We start from the raw sequence: 12364 nt of genomic DNA on the forward strand, positions 1-12364 counted from the left end.
TGAGATTTACTGTGCATTAACTGACTTTCTTTTTTTGAACCAAGCTATTAATTAAATAATGTGTTTTCGGGGGGGGGGGGGGGGGGGGGGTTGTTAGTGTTATTGGTTTTTAAGTTCACTGTAAACCAAGATAAATAGTATAAAAAAAGTACCAGATTGTTCAGTCCCGGCTTGGACCACAGAATCACACGCCTAGAAAAATCACACGCCTAAAAAAATCCAGGTGTGCCTTTTTCCACACGCCTATGGTTTTCAAATCAGAAGAACTGGGCTTCACAGAAATATAATGGGACACCCCAAGACATGACCAGAATGAATGTGTGTTGATGAAACAGACAATGGACCGATCCAGTAAGCCCCGCCCACTGCGCACTGGGCAAATTAACACGTGCTTCTCTCCAATGCCACACCGCATTTTCCTGCCGCGCGCATCATACGCGCGTGCACGCATGTCGGACTTTTGTGCATGCACGTCGAACCTAAATCACGGCCGTGATTGGTCTGAACACCATGGGGCGGTGCTTACTGGATCGGTCCATTGGGCCCATGTGCTGGGAAAAAAACACCCCCACCCCAAAAAACAACAACACATTCTTGAGAAAATAAATTCTGTTTCTGCTGATATGCTGAAACAAAAAGAAACTAGAGGTTGTAGCAACAACCACACGGTGTTGGGCCATGGATTACTGCAAACTTTGCCACACACATCAACTCAAAGTATGCATGTTTCAATCCATGTTTGACTTTTCAACATGCCGCCAGAGGGCGCTCTAACATTTGATGACGTCACCTGTAAAATTTTTGTACACTACTGCCTAGGCAGACACTCGAATAGTTGAAAGCAAGTTCGCATCTTCTGCCAATTTCAATTAATAAGGCACTTCCGCTTTGACCGTAAGGAAGGGTCATGTGATTTTGCACTTAAAACCAAAAATGAAGACCCTGCAATATTTTATCGATTGCCATAAAAAACAAAATCAAATCTGTAGCAGTTGATTTCATATTGATTTTCAAAGATTAAATATGGAAATATTTATTTGCTTGTAATACGACACTTGATGACGTCATTGTGACGTCATCGCCAGAAACCTCCAGAGCTACATTTACTCTGCTATATATAGCCACATCTTGATTATATCTCTCACAGTTGATTTTTTAGCAATTGTTTAAGGTTTAAAGGTCTTTTCTTTATAACTTCCGGTCTGATGACGTCATCCATTTTCTTTCGCGCACAGGTCTTTTCTGCATTAAGTTCATCTTGTATGTTAGGTTTGAAGCGATCACCGCAAATTTCGTCACATACATCAAGTGATAATGCGTTTTCGACGTTTTTTAAACTGCCATTAGAGGGCGCTCTAACATTTGATGACGTCACCTGTAATATGTTTGTACAGTACTGCCTAGGCAGACACTCACATCATTGAAAGCAAGTTTGCATCTTCTGCCAATTTCAAATAATAAGGCACTTCCAGTTTCGACCGGAAGGGTCACGTGATTTTGCACTTATAATACCAAAACTGAAGACCCTGCAATATTGTATCGATTGCCATAAAGAACAAAATCAAATCTGAAGCAGTTGATTTTACATTGCTTTTCAAAGATTAAATCTAGAAATCTTTGATTGCTTGTAATATGATACTTGATGACGTCATTGTGACGTCATTACCAGAAACCTCCAGAGCTATATTTACTGTGCTGTATACAGCCAAATCTTGATTATATCTATCACGGTATATTTTCTAGCAATTTGTTAAGATTTAAAGGTCTTTTTATTGTAACTTCCGGTCTGATGACGTAATCAATTTTTTTTCGCGCACAGGTATTGTCTGCATTATGGTCATCATGAACATTAATTTTGAAGCGATTACCGCAAACTTCGCCACAGACATCAAGTGAAAATGCGTTTTTGACGTTTTTTTACCTGCCGCTAGAGGGCGCTCCAACACTTCATGGCGTCACCCATTATTTTTTTTGAAAGGTCAATCCAGGCAGACACTTAAATCGTTAAAAGCAAGTTCATATCTTTTTCCACTTTCAAATTATTAGGCACTTCCGGTTTCGACCGGAAGGAATGGTCACGTGATTTTACGCGCACAGGATAAAATGAAGATCATGTATTACCATGTCGATTCCCGCAAATTTCAGGTTCCGGTCTCTCACGGTTGATTTTATATGGAATTTCAAAGATTAAATTTATTAAACTTTCGAGTCACGTCACGTGACCCATGATGACGTCATGATGACGTAATTACAAAAAAAGACCATCTGCGGTGGATTGGGCATTCATGTATTGACAAATGAACTTCATATATGTTTCCATTTCTCCAAACAGTTCCGGAAACGAATTCCTGAGAATACGCTGAGAAGAATACAAACAGTAAAATCTTACAAAAACAATAGGCATTGGGCTCAAGGCCCAACACCTAAAAAAGAACATCATAACAAAACAAACACTGTTTCTACTTTTTTTCAAACAGCTGAAAAAAAATGTTGACTCAAACAAGGGTTGTTTTTAAAGGGAATGTACATCATTGGCTTTTGCTGTAATTTTCGGAAATGAACTATTTGAGGGGTTAGTATAATAGATCAAATATTGTTACACTGACATTTTGTATTCGAAAATGCTGGAAAAAACAAGAAAAACAAAAATGTTCAAGTAGTCTGGTTCCCTGACTCCACAAAATATAAAATTTATCAATTTATAGATGCCGGAAAATTGTAAGGTAAGGGACCCAGTCTAGCTGGCCTCCACCCGTTCATGAACATGTACATGTAACCAAAAGCAAACAAAATTTGGACTGAAAAAATGGTGAATTTGGAGCAGCAGTTGAAAAATACAAGTAGTTAGGTTTTTCCAACAGTGGTCGGCCGTTGGAAAAACATGGAAATGTATACAAAAATACAATTTTCTTGAAAATGACTTCACACCAGGTTCCATAATTTTACAGGATGCTTAAGACTATCATTTACCAACATCCTAGTAGGGTATTTCATAAAAACTGGGTAGTTTTATTTTTCGATGTTTGCAATTGTTGTATATTCCCTTTAAGCAGCTGAGCAAGAGCTTCTAGGAGGCATAATGAAATCTGACATGTGTTTTACATATTTGGTTGTATTTTGACTCAAACAGGGACTAGACTTTCAAATAACTGATTTCTTCAATACCTTTGTCTTTTCACGTCACAACTGTAATTTTTATCTACATTTATTTTTTGGTTGAGTCTGTTAAAGAACATTTTCAGTAAATGTTGTATGAGACTGTATCTGAAAATGCAACATATATTGGTACATACTTGAATATGAAGAATGAAGCTGGTGACTGGATCCCTCCTGGTGAATGAATGTCTGAGTTTGGTGTACTTGGTCTACTCTGCGTTGTTAGGGCCACCACCTTACCCACTGATGTTTCTCTTATGGTAAGAGTATCAGGTATGTGATACAAATCACCAACATACAGTATCTGTCGATATCTAAAATCAAACAAAATGCGTAATATATATGCTTCAATATAATCTAATTCTTTCGTGAATGTTACAAGTATTTTGTGGAATAATAAATGTGCATGAATATGAAGTTCAAATATTAATAGTTATTTACAACTGTGATTTTTATTTCAATTATATTTAATGCATCCTTCAACCAATTTCACTAAACGGTATGCAATGGCTGCCAATAACACCACATTAATTGTGCAAGTTGTGCAACATTCGACATTGCACCACATTTCAGTTACGATACATTTCAACAAGGTTTTGAAGTGCGAAAATACAGATATGCGCAAATCAAGGCATATCTTATGCAAGTTGTTTTAGTATAATAGCATGCAAATTTGAAATGTACAACTTTATTGACAAAGCTAAACTTATCAATGTTGATACGAGAAATTCACACCTTTTTAAGAGTTGGTAATGAAATGCTATATTAACAAGCAAAGGCAAAGAGATTAATATTTAAAAAAAACTACTCAAAGCACTCATAAAACCCACAGTTCTGATGAGTGATTACCTGCGTTCAAATGAGGTTTTCAAATCACAAAGTGGTTGACACATTCCTGGAATTTCTTGGAGCATTGGAATGATCATAAGCCTGTTGAAAGAGTAAACAAGCTCAAACATCATTCACTTTACGTTTGCCTATCTATTCTTGTTGGATCAGTAAATGGCAGACCCATTATTCACTAAACTGATGCAGTCAAGATCTTCAACTTCTAAACTAAAACTGAAACCTTTTCTTCCTAGACCAAAGCGAAGACTGAGCAAGCATGAGAATGAATTTCAATGAAAAAAAAACACAAAAAAACTTGTGCAAAAACAGGAAAAAGATGTGAAATCTGGCAAAAAAGCCCCCAAAACAGGCTCAAACAAAATAAAAATGCGGAAATTTGGACAAAAACAAAACAAAACAGGACTTCCTGTTTAAAAGGGAAGATTCTCATGCCTGCTGAGACTTTCACTCTGTGATCAATTCTGAGTTAAAGACCTTCACCTTCGTGATCACAACCAAACAGTGAAAAACATATGAAGCAAATCAAACAAATTGTCAACACTACCAATATTGTGCACTAGTCCATGTGAAGGAATCATGACACAGTGAAATCATCATGCTGTTTTGTGCAAATAAGGCAAAACAAAAAATCACCAGTTTCTGGTATGGAGCTTGCCCCCAAAGTGGTGTGGCGACGTGTTTATTTCCCCATACTTTTTTTCTTCTTCAAAAGTTGGCTAATGTTGCAGATGACGCTTCGATCCCCTTAAAACTTTCAAAAATATCCTTCAGAGTGGAGCTTGAGGTTACCTCAGTAAGGCCATAAGGCTTGAGAATTCTGCACCCACTTATGATCTCGACCGACACAGGTGTTCGAGACACACATCAAATTAAAGCTTATTTCATCATTTTTCATTTTCTTTTCAATTTTTGGGGGGTCAACTGATGACTTTTAGGAGAAATTTCCATCCGAAAATGATCACCCCTGAAAATAGTCCTGAAGCCCATAGCCATTTTGAAAACGATGCAAAATAGAGCGCTTTAAGGGCCCCAATTTCATCCAAATTGAACGGAACTACAAGTTCACAGTCCTGTGCATGGCTTCCACCCATATTTTTTATGAACCCTCAAGTTCATGGCCCACAGCATGCTCAAATACTGAAGATTTTGAGGGCATGCAAATCGTGATTTGGCCGGCGTAGGTAATTTCGGACCGATTTATTGGTCTGCAACCCCAAACATCGGGACAAACCACTGTTTGTGCGACGGTTACTGTTGCCATCATAACCATGAATCTTTGAGCCAATTTTGCAGGTCTCTTGTATCGTTTTGCAAGACTGCACCAAATCGTCCCCGAACAGGTGGTTTGTGCAGGGAACCTGCGAAGAGCCCAACGGTGCGTTCTTCGTACTTAAATCTGGCCGAATATTGTCTCGTCTACGCAACTTCATAGCAACCGCAGCTATAAGCATTCTAATGAGTTGGGCGGTGTCAAGACCCGCCTCATTGTTGTTACGGGCTTTCAACAATTGATCTGTTGCCATTGAAATGGCTATTGACGCTTTTACAAAGGCGTTCTGGATTTTCTGGAATTTTACATCCTTTGCTCGGGTTGTAGGTTTCAAGATCGCCCAGATCTCGGGGTTCACTCTGGTAATGCAGAGGTTTGTGCAATTATTCGGTTTATCGTATTTTTTCATTTTTTCATTGAGTTTTTCACTCTGTATCTTGCCCCGAGCAAGAGCATTTATAGTTTTTGCCCCGAGCAAGAGCATTTATAGTTTTTGCCAACTGTTCATTAAGGGCCGGACTTTCTTTGTCATCGCCCTCAACTAGTGCCGCCATTTCGGTCAGCAATTCATCTTCGGCCTTAGTTTGGCCACTGGCTAGAAGGTTGTCTAAATCACACTCGGTGAATGCGTCTTCGCTCTTTTCAGGTGCGTTTGTTACTGCTTTTCTGTCGCCCTTTTCAGGTGCGAGACCAGTTAAGACGGCGTCAAGATCGTCGTCACTGTCATATATTTCGCCCTCGCTAGCTACATCATTAGCAAACTTAGGGAGGCTCGCAGAAGCTGGCTGATTTTGCCGCAATTTTCGCGCAAGAGCCACTGAAAATACACTGGTGATCATTCAGCGAGGGTGCCTTTATATAGGGGCTTACTGGCAGGAATGGCATTCTTTTTCTTTGAATGTGTGGTATACCTTAGCTACTGGAAGATACAATCTCACTTGATCCGAATTGAGGTAATGGTGAGGTAGAATGTATAGTCGCGATTGAAGCATTTTTGCTAAAACACTGCTGATTGGAAGACATTTTTTGCCAAGGAGTAGGGGATGCTTAAGTATATTCCAGCACCCCCATCCAAAAAGTTGGGGGCGCTGCAGCACCCCCCCCCCTCCATAGCGCGCGCGGCTAATTATTGACCTTTAACTCATTCTTAAGCACAGAATGCACAGGACTATAAAAAGTGTTCTTACGTTGTGAATCTTGCATTATAATAACTTGAATTAGCCTTTAGTGAAAGTTTCGCTCTTGTGCTCAAAATTAAGTGATTATTGGGCCATTCTTAAGCAAGGAATTGCACAGGATTTGTCATTCTTAAGTTATTGATCATTAATCAATTAATCAAATACTATTTTTCCGCATTGGAAGTGTGCTTGTGCGCAATATTCTAATTAAAAGTCAATTTTGGGGTACTTCAGGTGGTGCCCCCTCTCAAATGCACGGGGTGCAACACTTAAGAATGACGGTTTCGAAGGTTGGATACCCCCACCTACTCACTGCCACTATAAAACCTTTTGTGCTCGATATTCTAATTAAACCTCTCTCGACTCTCAGACTAAATGTTTAACATAAACATCTTCATATATCTACCGGTACATCTATGAATTGGTATCTACAAGAAATCATTTTATGTGTTATAATGACCTAATCAGGATTTTCTGGGGTGGGGGCAATATTTGATGAAAATTGGCATGAAAGAACAAAATATTGAAAAGGGTAAAAGTAAAAAATCAATGTGGTCAGTAGAATCCCCGGGATTGGGGATTGGCAAGAAGGGGGGGGGGCCCTAGCTGCTCCCTTTCCCCCTCTGGTTAGGCTGTTGACTTGTATGCATGTTTAAACCATAATTAACAGTTTGTGGTTGATATATTGCCATTTCCTATTGAGCTATTCTGTTGTCACTCTGTAACGGTCACTCTGTAACGGTCACTCTGTAATGCTTTATTGATTTACATTTTTCTCATCATTTGCATATTTTTTTTGACCAATCTTCAAGTGAACGGTAGCATATCAAAGCTAAGGGAATACAGAAAGGAATGAGTATGTTAAAAATGTGGGACAATTGAAATTCACAGAGTTTGTGTGATTTGCATATGTGACCAAAACTCATGTCCATAATATGAAATTTCATATTTCATAAATATGATGAATCAAGGTTGGAAATTTTAGTGTCATGGAAAGTAAGTAGCAGTAGTTTTCATAATGTACCAATTTTCTTTTAATAAATTTTTAAGTGTTTACAAAATATTTTTTGGAAACATGAAAATGGATTGTTTGTCACTCAGTAACATTTGAAACTGTCCATAGGTTACTTTAAAAAATAGTCTCCCAAGTTGAAACATTGGTTTGATATGATTGATAGGTTTTAAAGGTTTCACTATGAGGCCCATCTACATGTAAAACAAATCCTGGTCCAGGTACATACCAAATTAACCAAATCAGACCTGTGGTTCTGTAGGCCTCTGAAATAGGCACCTTGTCATGACGATGTCCATGTTTGGAACACATTTAGAGTAGCTGGTTTAGACTGTGGGCTTGCACCCCCTACATGCATCTCCACCCCCATCAAAATCCTGCATACATGCTGGTTTTGAGACTACATAATGTAGTCAGTGGCTTTTTAGTCCAACACAATCTTATTATAACCACATGTAATTGGTGTAAGTCTGGAAAAAGAAATCCGGAAAATTTGGAAGACATGTTGAGGCAATTCACAGATGTTTTGGCCCTTGGTCCTACAGACAAACAGGTCCCATCAAATACAAGAGGCTCCCTGGATCAGGATGAAGCAGACAGAGCAAGGAGGTCTGGCAGGGGTGGTAGGAAGAGAAGGACATTAAAGGAAATGCAGACAAGCCCAAGGAACAATGGATACCAACTAGTAAAAATCAGCATGACTCTTTCTTGACCTTCTTGATCACCCAGGAGTGTAGGAAGATCAGGGAAGAAACAAAGTTCTGTTGCAAAGAGACCTATATTGGGATGATCAAGTGGGAAAAAATTGCCTCTACAACTGGGGCTGGAGAGTCCACTATGTGGGTTAGGTCCAGCTCTGAGAGTTGGCACTTTCAAGTGTGACAAATATATCCTTGTGTGAAAAGCAAGCGGTGAAATAAGAAAACGATGTTTACCTGAGCTTATCAGCATTAGAATCTGTAGGCATCAAGAGAGACACATGAAGTAATCTGGTGCCAATTTGACATCTGTTGATGTTAGCCATGGCTCTTATGGCATCAGGAATGCTAGGTACTCTTACAACAGCCTGGTAACGTCCTGGTACTGGGCTACCAAAGATCAAATGAAGCACCTAATCACAATAGGATTGAAAGCAGAGAAATAAAACTTGTTTTGTCATACTATGGTATTATTTTTTTGAAGTTTTCTTGAGCCTTAAAGAAGTAACAATGGGATATTTAAACTAAGTCATGCATTCTAAACTGTCCAGAGCTCATTTAGCAACACGTTGCGTGAGAACAAAACGTGAGCGTGAATGCGAAAAGTTTGCATACACGTCAACGTATAAATTGCCTTCGCATTCGCGTAGGGCATGCAGCTAAACCTCTCTAATAAACATTTCTGTCTCACCTTGCAATGTTCATTCAGTTTTGCTAAGAGGGATTTCTTCAGGTCCTGCCTTGACATCTTATTATCCAAATTAGTCACCAACAACTCGGCCCCTTTCCTGACACCATTGTCTGGATCCTGAACAGACATGTATTGCCAGTCTCCCATTGGGTTAGCTAGCATCGGTGATGGTGGTCGGTACATGCCTCTTAGAGTTGGTGAGTTGGACCTTTGCTCACAACTTGCCCTGTTCCACATGGCATGTCCTTGTTGAAATTGTGGAGGAGTTGGTATGCGCTGTACTGTTGGAGCTGGTTTAAAAGGCAATAATCCTGGCACTGCTTTAATATTGCAGTCTAGTTGTCCTGTATTTGACGGGTGGTTGGAGTGTTCACCGAGTGAGACTGATGATGGGAAATTCATCAATGAGACCATGGAAGCAGATACAGGTATCAAGTCTGTCTTAATAGGTAATGCCTTTGCCTCAGCATCAGTGCAATCCCTCTGTGGCCAGATCTCAATCACTGGCTTGCTATGTGTGGTGTCGAAAGGTGAGTTGCAAAATTCAGTGCTATATTTCATATTATGCTGTATAGGTCTAAATGCTGCGGCTATTCTGTTAGCTGAGGTGTTCATAGCCGGAAGTTCTTTGACAGCTTTTGCTTTCTGGGAGTCTGCAGAGCAGTAATGAGGTTGGTTGGGACTGGCTGGATACCCACTTCTATACCTGTTTTTAGAGTCAGTGCAGGCTCTGTATTCACTGTCCGATCTTGAAGATCTCTCTGACAAACAAGAACAATTAAAGACACTCAAATAAGATAACTTTTAAAGGACAAAAACCTCAATAAGGAAATACTTGACATTATTTCAATTGTGAAATTAATTCAATTGTAGTAATCCGACAAAAAATGTACATACATGTATGAATGACAAGTAACCTTCGCAATCTGTATTTGTTTACTGAAGCTACAATACAGTTCACATATTAAACAATGAATGTCTTAAATGGGAGAGCATTTAAAGAGCAGTACAGGGAACAACAGTACTCATCATAAGCCTTTTACATCAGATGCAACGAGTACAGTGAAAGCCTACATGTACATGCACGGGCCAGTCATAAGGGAATAGTGTTTGGTTTCAAAACTAGTTAACAGCCTTGCTGCCAATAATGGTCCAATCCAAATGCAAAGGTTATTTTTCTAGAAAGCAGGCCCGTAACTGGTTATAAAAAGTTGACAAAGTCAATTTGACCATTTTACACTAGATTGCTATCCATGGTTGCAGCCATTTCTATGAACACAGCATAGATGGTCATATGTTTAACACATCACTGCTATCACCGCTATACTGTACAAAAGAAAGGGAGTATGTGTATGTACATGTATGTGCATGTTTATTATGTAAATCTAAGACACACATGTGAAGCATCATCAAGTAATTGAGGACAGGAGTCAAATCAAGAGGACCTCGATCAGAAAATGTGTACAAAACCAATGAGAGCTGTTGCAAAAAAAGTTATGAGTATATACAAAAGATAGTTGATGAGGAATAATAGAAAATGCTCGATTTAGATCATAAACACACCTGTGTGCGGGCCTTCACCGTGTTATAGGGAAGTTGATTATTGTTAGGGAAATTAGGACTGAGTTATGGGGACTTTCTACTGTCCCCAGAGCGTCTTCGGTCCCCATAATACATGGGACAACACGTGTGTAGTCCCCACAGTTATGGAACAAGAATGTGTGTGTGTATGTATGGCTTTATGAAAGAGGACAGGGGCCGCATTCTCAAAACGTAAGCACCCCACATAAATATGCGACTTAGACTAGTCTTACAATTTAAGCAGTCTTCACGGAACATTTTCACTAAGCGCCTCCTTATCTTCATGGCTTAAATCTAAGTGTGGTCGGACCTGTCTTAAGTCAAGTTAAGTGGGGCACTAGAGTGTCATGGCAGCTTTATTTCTTTCCGTTGGTTTGTAATTTGTAGGCACAAAATGGGACTTTCTAGGGGTCGAGGGAAATATCGTCAATAGCGAATTATTGTAAAAGGAAACCAAGTTGAAATTAAAGAGTGACAACCTAGGATTGTAGATCGTCGACATTCTAACAGTTATTTCCGATCGATTTGTTGATCTTTATGCGGGCGGCGCGGGTGCGATTGACGACACCAATGCAATGGCATGCACAGTCCTACATGTGACTGCCGACTATAAAATTCAAAATAACTGTCTTACCTTCCAGCGCGTATGAGAGAATGCGAATAAATCACTATCACAATTTGTTTCACACTCAATAGTAAATAAAACAAAAATTTCAATTGTATTAAAACAACTAAACTATGGGAAATAAGTACATGCACTGGGTGCATATGATGTGCATGACGGACTAGATGGTTGCACGCGTGACGCAGTCATTTTCCATGTATTAACTTGGGCTTGGAAACTGCGTGGCAGAATACGCCCATGCCTGATTATGTTGAGGAAATACGCACATTATTGATTGAACTGCCGCTGCGTAGGAACATGTATGACGTACATATTTTGTGCATGAGCAAGAGTGATTGCTTAGAACACTTAAGTTAAGTTGAGCTCTAAGGTAAGTGGGGTGCTTAGATCTTTCGTGAATATCAAATTAAGCACCTCACTTAAGTTAGCAGGGTGCTAAATTTGAGTGTGACTTAAGTTTTCTCTTAAATTTGAGTTTTGTGAATACAGCCCCTGAATACCGAGACTTACTTGTACTATCCTGCCGCAGTGAGTTATTATCTTGCCACAGTAACTATCTTGTCGCGACGAGTTCATATTGCGCCGTGGCAAAAGAGTCCAGATTTTACCGAGAGATAATATCCCTCCCATTTCACAATTTAAAGCCACTCAATATTTGTTTCATATAACTGACATATAGATCCTTGTCATTTGATATATTTTAAATCTTATTTCAACATAAAATTGGTGGAAAATGTATTCCTCTCTTCCAAACCACCCCTTCACAAAAATGTTTGAACCCAACTCTGTAGCGCTGGCTCTTTGGAACAATACGTGCGCTACGCGCAATGCTGAACGCACACACCAGCATGCATTTGCAAACAAATATAGGCTGGAGGTGCGGTAGCATGTACAGAGCGATAGCTCCATAGATATAGCGACATAGTGCTAAATCTTATTTTGGATTTTCAAGAATCCTGTTTCTGGCGATAGCCTAAATTTCAGCCGATTTTCGCCTGCTTCTCAAGAGCTGCGTTAGAGCCAGCGAATTTACACCCCTTGATGGTGTTCCAGGCCTTAGGAGCCAGTATATACTGTAAGTTTTGTTTAAATATTCGTTTCATAAATTTAATGTAATTATTTCATTTCTAACACCAGTGAGTGTATCAAGTTGTTGTATTGTAGCTCGTGCATATTTGAATGTGTTAGCGTGGCAAATCTGCTTTTCGGGACACCTCCCATTTGGGCGGCCAGACGTCATTTGTATGGTCCAGTTGATTTACTTAACGTTTAGCCTGAAAATGCTAGGATAGGTGTTTATTATT

General features: G+C 39.4%; 1 protein-coding gene across 1 annotated transcript in view; it reads right to left on the reverse strand.

Moving 5' to 3' along the window:
* LOC119734722 (meiosis regulator and mRNA stability factor 1-like) overlaps window positions 1-12364 on the reverse strand; it is a 59226-nt gene that overhangs the window by 24619 nt on the left and 22243 nt on the right. Inside the window, exons 8-11 of the mRNA XM_038208261.1 lie at window positions 8855-9615; window positions 8401-8576; window positions 4006-4086; window positions 3294-3470 (exon numbers count right to left, since the gene is read on the reverse strand). Coding sequence (XP_038064189.1) covers window positions 3294-3470; window positions 4006-4086; window positions 8401-8576; window positions 8855-9615 — 1195 coding nt within the window. The remainder of the gene's footprint in view (window positions 1-3293; window positions 3471-4005; window positions 4087-8400; window positions 8577-8854; window positions 9616-12364) is intronic.

This window comes from Patiria miniata, unplaced genomic scaffold (assembly GCF_015706575.1).
Source record: "Patiria miniata isolate m_02_andy unplaced genomic scaffold, ASM1570657v1 HiC_scaffold_28, whole genome shotgun sequence".
Classification (NCBI taxonomy): domain Eukaryota; kingdom Metazoa; phylum Echinodermata; class Asteroidea; order Valvatida; family Asterinidae; genus Patiria; species Patiria miniata.